The sequence below is a fragment of the Canis lupus genome, chromosome 27 (genome assembly GCF_048164855.1).
Source record: "Canis lupus baileyi chromosome 27, mCanLup2.hap1, whole genome shotgun sequence".
In the NCBI taxonomy this organism is placed as follows: Eukaryota; Metazoa; Chordata; class Mammalia; order Carnivora; family Canidae; genus Canis; species Canis lupus.
The window spans coordinates 12,764,632-12,784,364 of record NC_132864.1 but is presented as its reverse complement, the minus strand read 5'-3'; the positions used below and the strand labels follow the sequence as shown (position 1 = coordinate 12,784,364).

At 40.2% G+C, this 19,733-nt stretch overlaps 1 protein-coding gene across 3 annotated transcripts in view; it reads right to left on the bottom strand.

Moving 5' to 3' along the window:
• Window positions 1-6,504: 6,504 nt before the first annotated feature.
• Window positions 6,505-19,733, bottom strand: part of SBNO1 (strawberry notch homolog 1) — a 62,256-nt gene continuing 49,027 nt past the window's right edge. For all 3 annotated transcript variants that reach the window (XM_072802228.1, XM_072802226.1, XM_072802227.1), the window contains exons 29-32: window positions 16,786-16,923; window positions 16,098-16,174; window positions 14,528-14,721; window positions 6,505-12,955 (exon numbers count right to left, since the gene is read on the bottom strand). In XM_072802228.1, coding sequence (XP_072658329.1) covers window positions 12,813-12,955; window positions 14,528-14,721; window positions 16,098-16,174; window positions 16,786-16,923 — 552 coding nt within the window. In that variant the 3' untranslated portion in view covers window positions 6,505-12,812. The remainder of the gene's footprint in view (window positions 12,956-14,527; window positions 14,722-16,097; window positions 16,175-16,785; window positions 16,924-19,733) is intronic.

Genomic DNA, 19,733 nt, shown 5'->3' with positions numbered 1-19,733 from the left:
GCAGACTGTACTGAGTGCATAGCCTGACACGGGGCCGTATCCCAGGACCGTGAAATTGTGACTAGAGCCTAAACCAAAAGTCATACTCTCAACCGAATGAGCCACCCATGCACCCCAAATAAGCACTTTTTAATAAGTGGTTTTAGAATGATCTAGAATGAGGGATGCCTGGATGGTTCAGTGATTGAGCGTCTGCCTTCAGCTCAGGGCATGATTCCAGTATCCAGGGATCGAGTCCCACATCGGGCTCCCCCATGCATGGAGCCTGCTTCTCCCTCTGCCTATGTCTCTGCCTCTCTGTTTCTCATGAATAAATAAATAAAATCTTAAAAAAAGAAAAAGAATGATCTAGAATCGTTCCTTATTAGTTTATTGGGTATTTCACAGATTGGCTTGCCAGGGAGGACAGATGAACCAAGGAGACCAGAGAGCCTGATAGAAAAGGTTAGCATTAGATCAGGTTAGCATTAGATGAGGAGACAAAGTTTTGGCTCTGGATCCACCATATACTTCTCCGTAAGCTTCAGACAGCTTGTTTAACCTCCGTGGGCCTTGGTCTCATCTGCAAGATTAGGGATGTTTGATGGGACAGGGCTCTAAAAATTCTGGAAACTAACATCGTAAGAAGGCAGAGAGACAACACACAGGCAATCTTCTCTAATTTTCATCAGCCCAGAAAGGCCTTTGCACTGTTTTGGAGCCATTTCCATTGTCTGCTCAAAGTGGGGTGTACCTGACCCAGGTGAAAGTAGGGGTACTCATAGGACTGGGGGAATATTAGAAATTCTATTTATGTGGGATTTACTGTGTACATATTATAAAAACAGCGCCGGTGAGCCTGGGTGGCTCAGTCTTTTGAGCGTCTGCCTTTGGCTCAGGTCATGATCCTGGAGTCCTGGGATCGAGCCCCACATCAGGATCTCTGCTCAGGGACACCTGGGTAGCTCAGCGATTGAGCATATGCCTTCGGCTCAGGGCATGATCCTGTGGTCCCAGGATCGAGTCCCAGATGGGGCTCCTTGAGTGGAGTCTGCTTCTCCCTCTGCCTGTGTCTCTGCTTCTCTCTCTCTCTGATGAATAAATAAAAATCTTTTTTTTTTTTAAAAAAAGGATCTCCTCTCAGCAAGAAGTCTGCCTCCCCTTTTGCCCCCACCCCCTGCTTGTGCTGTCTCTCAAATAAATATAATCTTAAAAAAACCCACAGCAGTACACACAGAACTTACAAATAACCTAATAAACAGTAGAGGTATGCTCAGAAGAAAAAAAAAAATCTTTTGAAAAGAGAGAAAGGCAGGGAGAGGATTTTTTTTTAAGATTTTATTTATTTATTCATGAGAAAGAGAGAGAGAGAGAGAGAGAGAGAGAGAGAGAGAGAGGCAGAGACACAGAGGGAGAAGCAGGCTCCATGCAGGGAGCCCGATGTGGGACTCCATCCCAGGTCTCCAGAATCACACCCCGGGCTGATGGCGGCGCTAAACCACTGAGCCACCGGGGCTTCCCAGATGGATAGAATCTTAAGCAGGGTCCACGCCCAGCTTGGAGCCTGATGTGGGACTTGATCTAACAACTCTGAGATCATGACCTGAGCCGAAATCAAGAGTTGGATGCTTAGACAACTGAGCCACCCAGGCACTCCAGAAAAAAAAAAAACTAATTATGTGACTAAAAAGTTTGGAGACCACTGATTTAAGAAACTAGTTGAGTAGACAAACCCAACAGTTTGAGCACCAAAGCTGTGGGTTGCAGTTTCATGATTAGCTCATCACAGTTAGTACTCTAACGTGGTTTATGTCCTCAGAGCAGCAAAACCATACTTGATTTTAAGTCAAGTTGGATTTTGATCAGGTCTGTTTCCAAATTTATTAATTTGCAATTATGTTTCTGCTATTACTTCTGATTGTAGGCCAGAAACCAGCAGGGTGCTCCTGTAAAGGGTCAGATAACAAACTTTTTAGGCTTTGCCATAGTTTGGCCACATAATCTCTTTAAGGATGCAACTCTGCCACTGTAGTGCTAAAGCAGCCTTACAAAATACATAAAAGGAATGGCATGACTGAGTGCCAATAAAATTGTATTTATGAACACTGAAATTTGAATTTCATGTAATTTTCCCATGTTACAAAATAATCTTTTCCCCCCAACCATTTAAGAATGTAAAAACCATTCCTAGCTTGCAGGGTCCTTCAAAAGCAGGTGATGCGTTGGTTTTGAACCGTGGACCACAAAAGTTTGTTTCTTAATGCTTGATTTCCTATAGGTAGAACACTAAAAAAATGGGACATGCAAACATTCAAGGATATAATGAGCTTATTTTCACGTTAATACCTCTAAACAAGAAACACATGCAAGAAAAAAAGCTGTAGGAACACAAAGCTAAACAAAACCCCAGTATTAATGTAGGAATTGTGAGAAATGTATAATTTATCTTGATCTTGGATTAGAAGAAAATGGGAATTCTAGGAGAGTCTTACTGCGCTAACCAGTGGGCACCTTCACAAAACATTCAGCTTTCTAAGGGTTCGTTCCTACTGTTAAATTTCCTAATTTCCTACAATTATAATTTATTCCAGTTTGGATTTCTCTAGTAATTAAGGGCTCGCACATCAATCTTTGTTGAAAGCTAATCTTGCCTGGAACCAAAGGTAAACAACAGAAGCTTGAGCATGTTGCTGTTACCAAAAAAATTTTCCTTGTTCCCCAAGAAGGAATACTGAAGAAACTTGGGAAGGCTGACCACTTTGAAATGGTGGAAGAGGAACGGGGGACCCAAGTAGTAGAAGTGGAAACAGTGTTTGCTGTATGTTCTCATCTGCTTATTGACTTCAGTCAGGTGGTGTGATTCAAGAAAAGAACTAATCAAAAACATTAGATGTGTTCCAGACTAACATCCACCTAGTCATCCTACCTTTGCACAGTACTTTGGGGTGATTCTTAAATTATGATTTGGTGATTTGGAGCCCACAGCAAGGCACTTGCCTCTCCTAACCCAATAATGCACTTGGTGCCCAGAGTGGGCAGCTTTCAGAGGATGAAGCCAACATGCCAAGAATTGGACTCTAAAAATAAGCATTCTGCACATTTCTTTTAGCCTCCTTTCTCTCCATAAAGGCCTCCACAGATGGCTTCTTTACATCATGCTCTCAAATGACTAGCTGTTAAATATTCATACTTATGGAAATTGTACTGTACATACTCCAAACCCCCAGCCAGTTAACATTTGTATTTTCCATAGCTCAGAGCCCTTGTTCATGGACCTTGTCCTCTGTAAAACAAACTCACGCGCACACACACACACACACACACACATCTCCATCATAGATACTAACTTTGTGCCTCTTTATGACTAATTTGCCTAGGACAGTAGTTCTTAACCAAGGATTGGATGATTTTGGGACACCTGGGTGGTTCAGCAGTTCAGTGTCTGCCTTTGCCTCTGGAATTCTGGGATCAAGTCCCGCATAGGGCTCCGGCATGGAGCCTGCTTCTCCTTCTGCCTATGTCTCTGCCTCTCTCTGTGTCTCTTGTGAATAAATATGTTAAAAAAAAAAAAAAAAGGATTGGGTGATTTTGCCAGTCACAGGACATTTGGCAATGTCCAGTAACATTTTGGGTTGTCAAAACCTTGGCAGGGCGGGGGTGCAGCATGGTTGGGTGTGAGAGGAGCGGTGTGTACTACTGGCATCTAGTGGGTAGAGACCAGGGATGCTGCTATGCATCCTATCATAAACAGGACAACACCCCGAAAGGAATGGCCTGGCGCAAATGTCAATAGTGTGGAAGTCCACACTACTGGAGATACATGGTGAGGCTGAAAGGAGACATGAGTGCAGATACAATGCTGAAGGAGAACAAGGTCAAAGCAAACTGGAACTCACAATTTGGGGATGATGAAGGTGCTAAATGAAGGTCAGATCTCTTGATTTCTTTTTTTTTTCTTTTTATAAGATTTTATTTATTCATGAGACACAGAGAAAGAGAGGCAGAGACATAGACAAAGAGAGAAGCAGGCTCCATGCAGGGAGCCCGATGTGGGACTCGATCCAAGAACTGCAGGATCACGACCTGGGCCAAAGGCAGACACTCAACCGCTGAGCCACCCAGGTGACCCGAGGTCTCTTGATTTCTTATTCAGATTAATACTCTAGTTATTCAGGTTATACATTTAAAACTCTAAATTTCCTTTCAGTATTTAAGCTCAACTTACAAATTTTTAAAAAAGATTTTTTGGGGACATCTGGGTGGCTTGGTCAGTAAAGTGTCTGCCGTCAACTCAGGTCATGATCCTGGGGTCCTGGGATGGAGTCCCATATTGGGCTCCCTGCTCAGTGGGGAGCCTGCTTCTCCCTCTCCCTCTGACCCTTTCTCTGCTCATTCTGTCTCTCAAAGTCTTTTTTTTTTTTTAATTTTATTTTATTTATGATAGTCACACAGAGAGAGAGGCAGAGACACAGGCAGAGGGAGAAGCAGGCTCCATGCACCGGGAGCCCGACATTCGATCCCGGTCTCCAGGATCGCGCCCTGGGCCACAGGCAGGCACTAAACCGCTGCGCCACCTAGGAATCCCTCTCAAAGTCTTTATAAATTTTTTTAAAGTAACCTCTCTACTCAACATGGGGCTCGAACCTACCACCTCAAGATCAAGAGTCACACACTACCAGCTGAGCCAGCCAGATGTCCCTCAACTTACAAATATTTTATTTATTTTTATTTTTTAAAATATTTTTTAAAAAGGTTTTTATTTATTCATTCATGAGACACACACACAGAGAGGCAGAGACAGGCAGAGGGAGAAGCAGGCTCCATGCAGGGAGCCCAACGTGGGACTCGATCCTGGAGAGCCAGGAACACGCCCTGGGCTGAAGGCGGCACCAAACCGCTGAGCCACTCAGGGATCCCCAACTTACAAATATTAAAAAAAAAAGTTTTTAAACTCGTGCTTCATTAAAAAAAAAATCATTTATTTATTCATGAGAGACACACAGAAAGGCAGAGACACAGGCAGAGGGAGAAGCAGGTTCCATGCAGGGAGCCCGATGCAGAACTTGATCCCGGGACCCTGGGAACACGCACTGAGCTGAAGGCAGATGCTCAACTGCTGAGCCACCCAAACGCTGAGCCACCCAGGGATCCCTGAAAATTTTAGTTAAATGTGAAACATCCTTTTGCTTGTTCAATTAATATGCAATTATCTCATGTATTTGACAGATTAAATTCCCCGAAACATTAACACCATTTACAAATTTGATTAAAGTCCTTTAAGAATTTTAAGCTACAAATTACGATTCTCTTAAGCATTTCAAATCCCACAAAGACTCACAAGCCATATTCCAAACATTAAAAAAAAAAAAAAAAAATCCGTCCATGCGTTCCCATCCTCCTCTCCCTCCCTCTGCCTTTCTCCAGGACAGCAGTGCCAACTCCTGGCCCAGGCCACCTAGCCTGGACAGAACCCCACCCGTGATGGCTCCCAGATCTGTGCTGGTCTCCACATCTGTAAAGTGTGAGGGTACTCAAACCTTACAGGGGAGGTAACTCAGCTTTTTGTGGTGTCTCCCCTCACGTTTATTCCGTTCTCTGGCTTCCGAAGGCCAGGGCAAGGAGCTGACTGGACTTTCTGGCCAATCCTTATTTCACAATCAATGAGCCCCAGAGCTCAACAGTAGCATGAGATTGTCCACTTCCTTCTCCATTTACTCCAGCTTCCTTATGGCAACAGTTGGTCACCTCTTAGGCTCAGGCACACATAGCATTCCTGAGGTTTTAACACCAGGACTGGAAGAATCCTATCTGCTTACTGGTTTACAGTCCTTGCAATAGCCTAAGTACCCAGCATGTGACCCAATGCTAGACACCTAGCAGTTACTTATCAAACCCTTAATAAATGCAGGCACCAATCCTGCAAAAATAAGAAACGAAACGTTTTTTTTTTTTTTTTTTTTTTTGAAACGAAACACCTTTCAAACCTTATGAACAAAGTGACTTCATCTGAAAACTTGAAGGCCATGGAGAGGGCCATGGAGAGCGCTCACAGCGACTGGCAAACAACACACACACAATACTCCCTGACAGTTTTCTAGTTTATTTTTTCCGAAACAAAGCTCAAATCTTGGATTCCCAGCCTGGGCGGTTGCTCAACACCAGGAATGATTTTTACAAAGGAGCCTTGTGGCCCCAAGTTCTCTAACACTCATGGCCAGCCTTTTGTGGCATCTTGTGGGGAAGACACTCTAGGAGGGGAGTCTCAAGAGCTGTGGCAGGTGCCAGGATCTCTGCCCAGACCTACAGAACTGTTCATATGTGTGGTAGTGTGTACGTTTCTAATCTCAAGAGTGCTGGGTTCCATCCTACCGACATCATGAGAAGTCTTCTATAATTCACACCAAATAAAATGCCAACATTAAAAAAAGTCCAAGCCCCCAAAGAAAAGCTCTCTAGGTGAGGATGGTGGCATGGATACAGCTCAAGTGGGTGCACAGAACCCAAAGAAAACACAGAGAAAAAACATATTAGCCAGTTTAATTTATTTAAGAATCTTACAAAAAAAGAAAACAAAACAAAAAACACGACAACAAAAAACTAAATACAGAGTTTGTTATGCTTCATGGTTGATCGTTTTTTACTTGCAAGGGTAAACCTCGCTAAACGCAGCCAACACATTTTTATTGCATGAAACCCAATTTTTAAAGTTACATATCAAAATGGTTGGAACAATCGCTTCTGGACACTTGGTACTGAATTAACCGTGGAAGGCTGAATGAAGCAGTGCAGTATCATCAGAACAGTGCGTACCCTTCATACACTAACGGACATTCAAGACAGAGGAGCAATATAAAAAGGGAGATTTAAAAAAAGAGAACCAAATAAAAACAACCAAGAGTTTATATCCACCTTTGTTTCAAATTGTCTTTGGATTCCATCACACGTTGTCTCAAGATGCACCAAGTCAGATCAGTAAAGGAGGAAGATCTACGCCTACATATAAAAGTATCCTTTGCTCAGCAGAGGTAGAACCTGGCAGAAGTTTTATTGCAGAGATACAGCGTACCTCTTCCCACCTCTCAAGGTTGATGATAGATACAAGTGGTTATTGAAAAATAATATCAGTAGTTTGCAAATTCAGTATAAACCATGAAAAGGATGGTTTTTCTCTAATGGCGGTGAGACTACAATATGCTACGTGGAAACAAGCTCTCTGTCCCTAATGTGTAAGTCAGAAAGAAGGCTCAAGCTTCTTTACCCTCTTCAGTGCCAGATACTCTCAGAGCAAGAAAGGCTCTCAGGGTGGGGAGGAGGAAGAATGGGGTGTTCTCAGGGACCTGTCGATTGACCTTGAGACTGGAGGAGGCCTGAGCTGCAAGCAGCAAGAAAAACCGATTTTGCCAGGCTGCATGCATCCCTTGTTGGGCCTGCCTGACGAGGGTGCTCTCCACTCTTTGGATACCAGAGGGAGGGAGTGGGCAGAGTGGGTCTAAGCCTGGATTCCCACTATGGCGCATCTCTGACAGGCCCTAACTTAAGATATGTTAAGTTCCCAAGGCTAATCTATATGCGGACAATTCATAAATTTTCAACAAGTCTAACAAGTTCAATAGGTAAATGAAATATGTATGTGAGTGAAAGGCCCAAGAAATGCTCACAGCAATCCTTCCTAAAAGTCATGGAGGAACATTTTCTTCAATGTTCTAAGTCTTTAAGTAAAAAACGCAATGTTTGCCTCCCAGCTGATTATTACTGCCATTTTCATGAGCCACCCCTGTGTCTTCCCTACTGGCAACACTAATCATCAAGAATGCCTTAATCCAGCTCAGCAATGAGGCTTGTGGCTATCTGTCCAGTCAAGGTCAACTCACCAGTAGCACACTAGTGGTGAGAGCGGCTCAGGGGATCCTGCTGGCCAGTCCACCCACAGCTAACTGCCTGTTTTACCCTCAGCACAGAATCAGCCCATGAGATGAAGGCTCGTGGAAGCCTCCACAGCAGTTGTCTTCTCTCTCTGGGAGGACGATTGTTCCTTAAAATACACTCTTTATGGAGACCCACACATACCAGGCCAGTCTCCCCATCTGCTATTACTATCCTTAACAGGTGAGAGCAGAAGCAGATTACCTGTGCTCACTGCAAAGTAAATTTCTGATTATTTGTAGGTTAAAAGTATAGGCTTGATTTCTTTAAAAAAAACACAAACTTTGCAGTAGCAGCAGGCTATCAATCACCATTCAGATCTGCAAGATTTTCTTCTCAGCTGGAGAGCCACACAGATGGAGGATTTGGTACAGCCCTGAAAAATTACAAGGGTAGGAGCAAGTCGGGTTACTGAAGAGCTACATCTGATCCCAAATGCACTGAAGAAGTTAGAGGAGCTTAAACAAAGTCTTGGGTAAAAGTTTTTTTATGTGAAAACATCAGGCTCACTATAGCTTCCAAAGAGCAACATAAATGAGCGTAACTAGTCATATAATGACAGTATCAGAAATTGCACTCAAATACATTCCCCCCCAATTACAATGCATTGCACACAGTAAAAATCTGTAATAAAAAATGCAAACACAATCAGGCATGTTGAAAAATATTAACACAAAATAGACATAGGAATTCTATAGTAAAGATGCAAAACTGAATTCTAAAATATATGAACAAATTCAACTAAGAAGTTTTTCATACTTTTTTAATATATATATATATATAAAAAAAAATTGTAAGATGCCCCATATGGGAAGTCAAGGAAAGAATAAATAGGATTGAAGGGAGGAGGGAAAGGAAAAACAAATAGGTGGGGTCCCAATTTACAAGAAATATTTACATTCAGAATTCAAAAGAACTCAACATTTCTATATATACACTTTATGTACATATATATAAGTACAGCATAAAATCAGAAGGTGGGTTTTGGATTTCACCTCAAGTAATCAGAAAAAAAAAATTACTAGCTAGCTTGAGTTGCAGGTATCTAGATGTGTTTCCTTCACTTATATGCCCTTAAAAGATATTGCATCTATATTGGATAATTGGCATCCCATGAGGAATTTTCACAAAGGGTTTATGCTCGCAGCTAGCTATAGCCATGGTGTGGACTACTTGCTGCATTATAGCAGCAAAGCATGCACAGCCCTGTGTGTGGGAATGTGGTTAGCGAGGGAGACCCTAGATACAGGAGGGGTAGTCAACAAATGCCTATCATCACAGTGGTTGCCTTTGCCATTGGGATGCTTGAACCCACCCAACATCTGGCTAACTAGATTCCAGCCTAACAGCGACCCTTATGTAGCACCACTCTTAGAAACTACCAAATACCACTCAGGTATGTTTTTAAAATAAGAATTTTTAGACCAGGACCTTGCTCTTAATATCTTATCAGGGAGAGGACTGAAGGGGAAAATACTTTTCCCCTGCTATTTTCATCAACTGAGATGCATCAATCACTTGTAATCTACTGCTCTGGCCCCCATGCTAAACTGGGAAGTAAAGAGCGTAGGGTAAAAGGTTCCCATTACACATAATCATAAATGCTGTCCTGGTGCCCTTTCTGGTCATGCCTGCTAGAGGAGTTCTACTAGCATCACATGGAGGCTAGCAAATCAATGTCCCAGGGACTGCAGACACAAAATTGTACCTCTAAGGTGTTATAGTCCCCTGGAGCCTGGTAATCTGAACTTTTATCTTTATAGGTGAAGCACACTAAAATGAAAAGGGTTATTGTTGCAGTTCAAAAAATTTTCTCAAGTGCTAATTAATTGGACTGGAATAAATATATGTACACAAACACACACTAGTACATTGCTTTGGATGCAAGTTCTTGCTAACTTATATACAGATGTAAAGAAAAGATATTGAAAAGTCTATCTGCAATATAGCAGCAAAAAGGGAAAATTGCTTAAGATAATTTACTTTTTGATCAAGTTGCGTTTAAAGAAATACTCAGTTAATACACTGAGGAATCACTGATGCCTATCTGGATAATCCCACTAAACTGCAGACAGAGACTTGTGGTGTGGACTAAATGAGGGGAACACAGATCCCCCCCAAGATACCATCTGAGCAGCTCTGGACTCAGAGAGTGGTTTTCAGCACAACTGACATTGTAAACTTTGAAAACACGAGCACAATTTACAATCAAATCTTTGTGCTCAGAGCCATATTGCTAAAAAAGGGGAGACAAGGCATTGCAACGGCCAAATGGACTCCCATCTGGTTCAACAAGGCCCTGGGGTCAGACGTGGCATCAGATCCTGACATACATGGATCTGCTGTACACAAGTTAGCTGTTGTTAAACTTGATTTTTTGAGAGAGGAGGACCCTGAATGCTGGATTTTCCCAAGCTGGCCAACCTGAACTTGCTGACTTAGATAAGGGCACAGTGTAAAGGTCCTACGTTCAACCTGCAGAGAAGGGGATGAACAGCGGGCTCTTGATGCTCACACACATCCTCCATGATGGGCAGGGGCATGTGGCACCTCAGGTCCTCTCCATTCACCCCGGTTGCCTTTCTGAGGTCTCCTTGAAGAATTTTCAGAGGCCTTATTTCTGGACCTTCTTTATAAAACCAAAACAAAGCTATTCCTCAAAGAACAAAACATACATATGCCCTTTTACATCAGAATAGCAGTTCAAAATGCAAACATTACATAAGGAATTGTGGGGGTCAACTAACTGCATGCTACAGAAACCTCATACCAATGCTATTTGGAAATAACCGTACCCTACAAAAAGATACCCCTAATGCCCAAAAGAGGGAAGTTGGGCCCACAGCCCCTAACCCTGCCATTTTGCCTTACTGAGGGGAGCAGGTCTGCTGGGGTTCCCTTCTCCAATCTTCACCTTAGTGTGTTGATAGGATGCTGAGCAGGATACTGGTTTAAAAATAAAGGAAGTAACTGAGAAGTTTTGCTGCAGGTGGAACAATCTGCTCTTGGCTGCCAGTTGGGTCTGGTGGCCCTAACAAGGAACACTGGTTGATACACAGATGGATCACTGCCTGAGAAGAAAGCCTAGACTTGAGGATAAAAGTTGCATCCACTTGGCAAAACATGCCAACAAACAAAAATTATTCTCAATGTGTTCTTCTAGGTATCAAGAATAAATAAATTCAAAGGAAACTTACGGTAAACTTGACATAAGCAAACTCAGGCTTAAAGAAACACAGGAAGATGAAAACCCTAGCTTTCCATCACTGAACACATATCCCACCTGATTCTGTGAGAAGTTTAAAGAGTAACAAGCAAGAACAATTCAACTTGAGCAACATTCAAAAGTACTATCATTTCACCCCTTTCTCGACACATCTCAATTTTGAGGGGCAAGTTTTAAGCCCAAATATAAGGCTACCTGGAATGCTGAGCAACACACAAGTTCTGCAGAATCCCCATCACAGACTGCTTCTGAAGGTGTTAAGGGCCTAAACACGAGTCCACTTCTGGTTAGTAGAATAACTTTTTATTTGACATCTACAAGATTGTGGTATCTTGTAGCTTTTGACCAGGTTTATACAATCTCAATTTTTCAATAGTGCAACCTGTGCAAGCAAAAAAAAGGGAGGGGGGGTGGAAGGAAAACAAAAGGAAACAAAAAAACCCCAATTGTCCCCTCACTTGTTTTTATAAACATCTATTATAGGCGAAACAAAACTTACCCATATTATAGATAAGTGTCTATTCACATTTGTACATTACCATTTTTAACAGCTTGAGATAAACTCTACAATGTCTTACAACACATTAAACAATATTCAAGTTACTGGGTAACAACAATAACAACAAGAAATAAACATACAGCAGAAGCCTCAAGTGTCTCCTCATTGTCTAGTTTACAGCTCAAGTATGGTTTCCTTTTTTATGAGTGACAAATTAAGATAATGAAGTAAAAAAAAAAAAAAGATTGTTTGCAAGATGGAAGCCAATTTGTACTTCTTTCTAAAACTATCTTTAAGTTAAGGAAAATGTAATTTTAAGAAAAGCAGGCTTGTAGCCATTTTTGCAGCACACATTAGGAATACTATTAATACATTAAAATTAACTTTTTAAGAGTTTTACCACAAAAAAATGTATGTACTCATTACCTTGACAAGAAACCTGGGGCAGGAATAATGGGGTGGCAGGGGTGGGGTGGGGGGGCTGGGGATTTGCAGGGTGAGAAGCAATACCCAGGTATAAACACTATAAAAATGCAATAACCAATGCTGTACATCTACAAATGTTTCTCTCCATTACTTGACTTGTTTGAATCTTGTTTACGCATGCTTTCAAAGACATGCACTGTCAGAACAAAACTAGAAAAGAACCTGAATGCATGATATGCAACCTTTCATTTCATGCTTTAATAAACCTATTGTTTAATAAGTTGGAAAAAGAAACCAATATATATTTTCTATATTTATAGACTCAAAACACATGCATCTGGGGATAACTCCCACAGCAATTGCATGGATGTACTGCATTAACCCTGAGCACTGTGTAACATAAAAGTAAAGCCAGTTTGGGAAGTTCCAAGCATTGTTAAACCAATTGTGGTTTGTAGCCTTTAATAAACTCACAAACAAACAGACACGCACGCGCACATATCCCTCTGCTCACCCAAAGTAAAAGCATATGGGAAGTACCATGGGAAAAGCAAAGGAAAGACATATGTACCACCATCGGCACTGCTGATTTTCAGTTTTGCTATCTATTCCAGGTTTGTCCTTATTCCCAAAAAAAATTAACTAGAGAGAGCAACAACTGAAAAAAATTATAATTCTTTGGAAACTGTCCCTGATTTTTATGCAAATGATATGCTTCAACAGCATTTCAGATACATCCATGTCGAAACCTGTCTGTTCTTATGCGTTGCTCAAGTTGGCGATGCTCTGCGGGTGACGCTGCTGCCAGAGCTGTTTCTGTTGGACTGCAAGCTGTTGAGACTGGTCTGAAGTTGACAGGAGATTTACAAGAGGAGACACACAATTTGCAGGAATGATCAAACCTGCAATTAGAAACAAGAATTTATGAAGGCTGCTTCCAGGAGAGATCATACTGTATTTTATTTACTTTTTTTTGTATTTTACATTTTCATAGCACATTCCAAATGAAGCATACTATTAAACGTAATGAAGAAGCCACACAAAACTAAATGAATACCTAATAATTGAAATGGCTTGGCCCCTTTAGAAGTAACCCAATTCCTCGGCAGTGTTACCCACAAAAACCTAAGCCTCTGGCATGTCTACTGCAACACCATCTTCTTGGTTGTAGAATAGAGGGTCAAGTATGGTATCTACTTACTATCTTCGCACCTCCACAAATGCACATGAAAACAACCTTCTATGTAAGTACTAATGTACCAAAAGGACTACGAAATAGTGGTTGCAAATTCCAATGCTGACTGAAGCAGGTAACTTCCAAGTGGGCACAGTGCAGATGTTATCAAACTGTGGAAAGTAATGTCCTATGTAAATGAACTTTAACCCCTCCTATCTGGGAAGAGGGGCTCAATGTTTCACATAAGCTGGTGTTTGTATGTGCATGCACTTTTTTGAGAAAACAAAAAACCATGCTTTTGATTTTTAAATGTTGGCAACTCCTTTTTTTTTTTTTTTTTTTTAAATTTTCATTTATTTATGATAGTGAGAGAGAGAGGCAGAGACATAGGCAGAGGGAGAAGCAGGCTCCATGTACCGGGAGCCCGACGTGGGATTCGATCCTGGGTCTCCAGGATCGCGCCCTGGGCCAAAGGCAGGCGCCAAACCACTGCGCCATCCAGGGATCCCTAACTGATTTTTTAAAAAAGATTTTATTTATTTATTCATGAGAAACACGGAGAGAGGCAGAGATATAGGCAGAGGGAGAAGCAGACTCCTCGCAGAAAGCCTTATATGGGACTTGATCCCAGGACCTCAGGATCAATGACCCCAGCCAAAGGCAGACACTCAACCACTGAGCCACCGAGGCGTCCCTTGGCAACTAATTCAAATGCCAACTTGTAATGACCAAAAGTATTTGAGGGTCGAAAAAATGTTCATGGACTGACTTGGGCCCACAGGCTGCCAATCTGCAAACCATGATAAAAAAGATTGTGGCAAATGAAGCAAACATGAAGCAGCAGGGAAAGTGCAATGACTGAATGGCTCCCTGTAAAGCCTTGTGAGTGAATGGTGGGTGCAGCTAGCCTGGTCTGCCTATGCTCTGCAAAACTCCAGGCTAGCCTCTGTGCCCAGTAACGTTAGTTCCAGTCTTGAGTTGTCTCAAAGCGTATAAAAATGGCAATATTCAGGGAATCCTGGGCAAGAGACTGGGCTTAGTGTCTACACCAGGGAGGCTGCACAGACAGCAACAGTGAGGAAGGGGAGCAAGAACAACTTAAGAGCAGCATAAAATGACATCATAACTTCAGCCAGAATAAAGAATGTCCATTCAAAGGCTTAACTTCCATTTAATCCTTTAAGAAGATATAAAGCAAGCTCTATTCCACTACTGGAATAGGTATCCAGATTCTAAGAAGGATAAAAAAAAAAAATCTGTTTTTTTTTCTGCTCAAACCCTCAAAACTTAGACTTACCTACAATCCGCTGTCCATCCTCTGTCCTTAGCCGAACTATCTGCATCTTCACATTTGTGCCACTGACAGATGCTAGAACACCCTCAACTTTTGTCCAGACACTCAGCACGGAGCCACATAATACATAGTATGTGCGGCAACGAAGACCTATTTCACAAACTAATCCCAAGCTGGCCTTTTTGCAGTTGCCACGCCTAGGATAGATAAGGGGGAAAATATATATGTATACATACACACACACACACACACTTTAAAAGCTCACAAAGTCTACCTACATTTCAGTGGAAAATGTCCTAGCATTATTTTCCTTTCTTTACTGACAATTTCTTAGATTACAATCTTTTGACATATTGGATTATACTTTCCAATTTAAGGTATCATTGCCGATTTTTAAAAATTTCTAAGATTTTAGAAAATACAATTTCTGGGGCTCAACTCCCTTATGCAAAAGGGATGACTTACTGGTTCTGATATCCAGTTAAAGGGTCTGTCATTTTAACATCCAATAGTTTACTATATTCATGCCAGTTTATAAAATAATTCTGCCAGTTCCCTCTAAAGTATTAAACAACATATTCTAAGTCAGGTAACTGGGAAAGGCCTTGGCAAACCAAAATAATAAAACCAGTAAATTTTTAAAAAACTGTAAAAAGGAAAACATGGTTTACGGTTAAAATTTACACAATTCTTCAATAAAATTATCTTTCGAATAGTAATTTAGGAGAACACACAGTATTGAGCACCCTTCTTGCTAATACTCAAAGCAAATGTTTTAGAGAGGCCCTTTTAACTTTAAAAATATTTTATCTTGAAAGCTTTTCTTAATTTCCAAAAGCACGAATTTCCTCTCAAAATGAAAACAAATCATTGCTCATATCAAACTTATCTACCTGTGTCTAAATAAAACCTAGCTAAAAACTCATCTATATTCTATATTCCTTTTCATAAGATGGGCTGAATACCCTATTGACTGTCTAATGGATAAGAAAACAGTGAGACCCATATAAGGCCCTGAAAAGAACATTATAAGAGGTATTTATTACGTAGTGACTTGAAAGAACACCCCTCCAGCCAACCTAGTAGCATAGCAGGATCAGTTCCCAGGCTCAACAACACCGTTTTCTGGTGCTGTAAGCAACCCTTAGTTTATTATTATTTTTTAATTTTTAATTTTTTTTCTTAGTTTCCTACAAGTTCCCTAACCCTTAAAAATGAAGCTGATTTGGGACACTAGTAAAGTTTTTCTTTAAAGAAGGGGAACAAAATAAATAAAAAAAGAAGGGGAAAAAAATAAAGGAAGGGAAGGAAGAAGAGGAGAAAAAGTCTTAAGAAGAATGACAGTCAAGTCCACATTGGCAGACAACAGTTGGTTGAAAGTAACAAAACATTAGTGAAGAACACCTAGAGTGTATGGTCCACAAACATACAAGTGTTTCTGACTAAAGGAATGACACCTAACAGTAGATAAACTATTCACAGACTTAGACAGACAGCTAAAGGGAGAAGGTGTATTTAAATTAAATCTTGATTACATTTTGGAAAATATGGTGAGAAACATAAAAATACTAACCAATAAGCATGAGTACAAGTATCTGCAGATGAATTATACTGATCTAACCAGTGGATCAGGGCATCATCTGAGACTACCTGTGAAAATAAGACAAAAATTCCATTGAAATAGTATTGTTTTAAACAAACTGGTTGCCTTCTTATGGTCTCTAAAACCAACTTATAATCATCTCGATACAGAAAATCTTGCCCTTGCTATTGGCTGTATTTAAATACCATTCATAAAAAATTCTGTGGTTAGGTTCCTCCCACACAATGTTTCAAATAGCTAGTTTAATTATAATTGTTTACAAGTGAAACTGGGTAGGAAGAATAGTAATATAGGGTAATACTAAAATTTAATAGTAATGTTAAAAAATGCAGTCACTCACTGTTTTTCTATAAATCATTGCAAAATATAAATACGGCAGGTCTAATTTGTGTAGTTAGTACTGCAAGTTTCATTTACTGACAACACAAGCTGTTTGAAATAGTCATCTTACAAGCTTCTTAATGGTTGATACATTACGACTGGGATGTTAATGTAAAAAAAACTGACAACATGTTTTCAAAAAACAATTTTCCAGTAACCAAATAGGAAAAATCGACCAAATAATTTTGTATATGCACACATAGCTCTCCTAAATATAGTTTCAATATATTATAAAACAAGTATTCATAGATAGTATAAAGTACAAATGAAAAAATACCTTCTTATATTTCTTTTTTAGATCAGCATAAATTTCTAATTTGAGCTGTTTCCCAGTATTTGGTCTATAAACTAAGAAAAGCTTCTTTTTAGGGTTCACTTCTTTAACTAAGATGGCAGTTTTCTTGTTGTTCCTTATCTAGTAAAAAAAAAAAAAAGTGAGAAAGTATAAAGATTTGAGCTGCACACTTTACGATAAACTTCATGTTTGTAGCATCACATTAGCAAACACAATTCTTTGAAAGACTTGTAATGCCCAGTCAGCACATGAATCCGTAACTAAGAAGTATGGCAGCTAAGAAGTATGGCAGTTGCTCATCTCCTTGAGTTTTACAAGGCCTCACCCAAACAAAGGCTCTTGGATCCTAATTCTGAGGTACAATGAATACATATGTTGCGGGCCAAAATACTTAGAAGACCCCAAGATCAAAAAAAAAAAAAAAAAAAAAAAAAACGACCCCAAGATCACACCCTGAGCCAAAGGAAGACACTCAACCGCTGGAGCCATCCAGGAGTCCCAAGGAAAATCCTTTTACCTCTCTATGTAAAATTTTTCCTAATAAATTGTAAAAAAAAAAAAAAAAAAAATGTTCCTCTTCTTGAAGTTACAATGAAACATTGAGCTACAATGAAACAAGATAATGATTTTGATAACCAGCAGGTCCCTGCACTCATGTAATCCATCAGGGCTGTCTCCTTATGGTTGCCATTAAAAGTGAGGTGAGATGTCACATGATCTGTAAACAGTAAAGCTATGACAGGAAAAAGCCAAAATGCTGGGCAAATAATACATAAATATGTATGTAGAAGTGGAAGAAATGGATGCATCAGACAAATAATGGAACTTACATATATATTTTTTTAAAGTTGGACTTATGGCAGAAATACTAAGAGGAGGAAGTTATTAAAAGGCCCGTTAAGCTCAAGGAAAATTAATATCTCCTTTATATTTATTTATTTATTTTTAAAGATTTATTTATTCATGAGAGACAGAGAGAGAGAGAGAGTGAAGAGAGAGAGAGAGAGAGAGAGAGAGAGAGGCAGAGATGCAGGTAGAAGGAGAAGCAGGCTCCATGCAGGGAGCCCAATGTGGGACTCGATCCTAGAACTCCAGGATCATGCCTAGGCCAAAGGCAGGTGTTAAACCACTGAGCCACCTAGGGATCCCCTAGTATCTCCTTTAAAGAATGGTGAACAATTTCTAAGCAATCATGTCTGGAGCAAAACTGAAGGAAAATGAAAAGTTTCAAAGTAAAGATACTTTGCCACTTCCTCTACAAAACAAATTGATCGCTGAGCTACCAACTTTTTATATTAAGGTAATTCTTACACTGATAATAAAAAAAAACAACTTAGTATTTTACTTTTCACGGATATTAAAGATTCTTTCTTTTACTAGTTTCAAGTGATTTGAAACATAATTTAGGTAATTACTACAAAGTCAATGAAACCATAAGGTAAAAATTACATTTTACGTGTTTTATCACTTGATGTGAAACATTCAGTAAAATTATTATAGAGGACGGTGTTTTAAAAAGCATGTAACAGTGAGCTCTTTTTTTTTTAATAAAAAAAAATGGGGTGGATACACAGTGTCAAGGTAATTCATTATAATTACAAAATAAATCACATGACAGTAGAAATAAAAGTAATTCCAACACGGTCTTCCTAATGTTAACACATGATAAACATTATCAAGCATGTCCACTTATTTTTGTGGAGTTTCAAAGATAAATACCCGCACCTTAAAAAAAGAAAAAAAAAAAAATACCCGCACCTTTCTGGAAGAACGCCCCCTCCAAGGCTGCCTCTCCTCATATCCAACCACCTCTGCCATACATAAAGGAAAACAGGGCCAATATTATCACATCCTTTCACTCAAAGGAAGGTGAGGATCAGCACTTTCCACAAAATCTACCAGTTGTAAATTCTGGCAATAATTTGGAGTAAAAGAAACCAATAAACAAGACCTTAATCTGCACCAATCACAATCCCATGTAAGGGAGAAATCTGAATAAAATCTGGTGAATTATGTAACAGTGATATAATGCTGGTTTTTTTATTTTTTATTTTTTTTTAATTTTTTTTTAAATTTATTTATGATAGTCACACAGAGAGAGAGAGAGAGAGAGAGAGAGAGAGGCAGAGACATAGGCAGAGGGAGAAGCAGGCTCCATGCACCGGGAGCCCGACGTGGGACTCGATCCCGGGTCTCCAGGATCGCGCCCTGGGCCAAAGGCAGGCGCCAAACCGCTGCGCCACCCAGGGATCCCTATAATGCTGGTTTTGATATGATACTATAGTTTTCTAAAATGTTACCACTGGTGATATAGGTGTACAGGACTTACTCTGTAATCACCTCTCATAACTTCATGTGAATCTACAAATATAAAAATCTCAAGATTTTTTTTTTAAGATTTTACTTATTTTGGAGACAGAGAGGGAGCATGTGTGCAAGCAAGCTGGGAGAGGGGCAAAGGGAGAGAATCTTTTTTTTTTTTTTTTTAAAGATTTCATTTATTTATTCATGACAGAGACACAAAAGCAGAGACGTAGGCAGAGGGAGAACGACGCTCTCTGCAGGGAGCCCAATGCTGAACTCGATCCCAGGACCCTGGGATCACTATCTGAGCCAAAGGCAGATGTTCAACTCCTGAGCCACCCAGGAATCTCGAGAGGGAGAAAATCTTAAGCAGACTGTACTGAGTGCAAAGCAAGATGGGGCTCGATCTCATGACCCTGAGATCATGACCTGAGCTGAAACCAAGAGTCAGACACACAACCTACTGAATCACTCAGGTACCCCTCAATAAGATTTTTTTAAAAAATAACTTAATTAGGAGACATTTAGTTTGAGAGCTTTGCTCTTGGATCAGGGACCTGTAAAATCATGACTGTGACCAAATTGGGCAGAGGCTCCTAAGCTTAAGAAAAGTGGGAGGGAGGGAG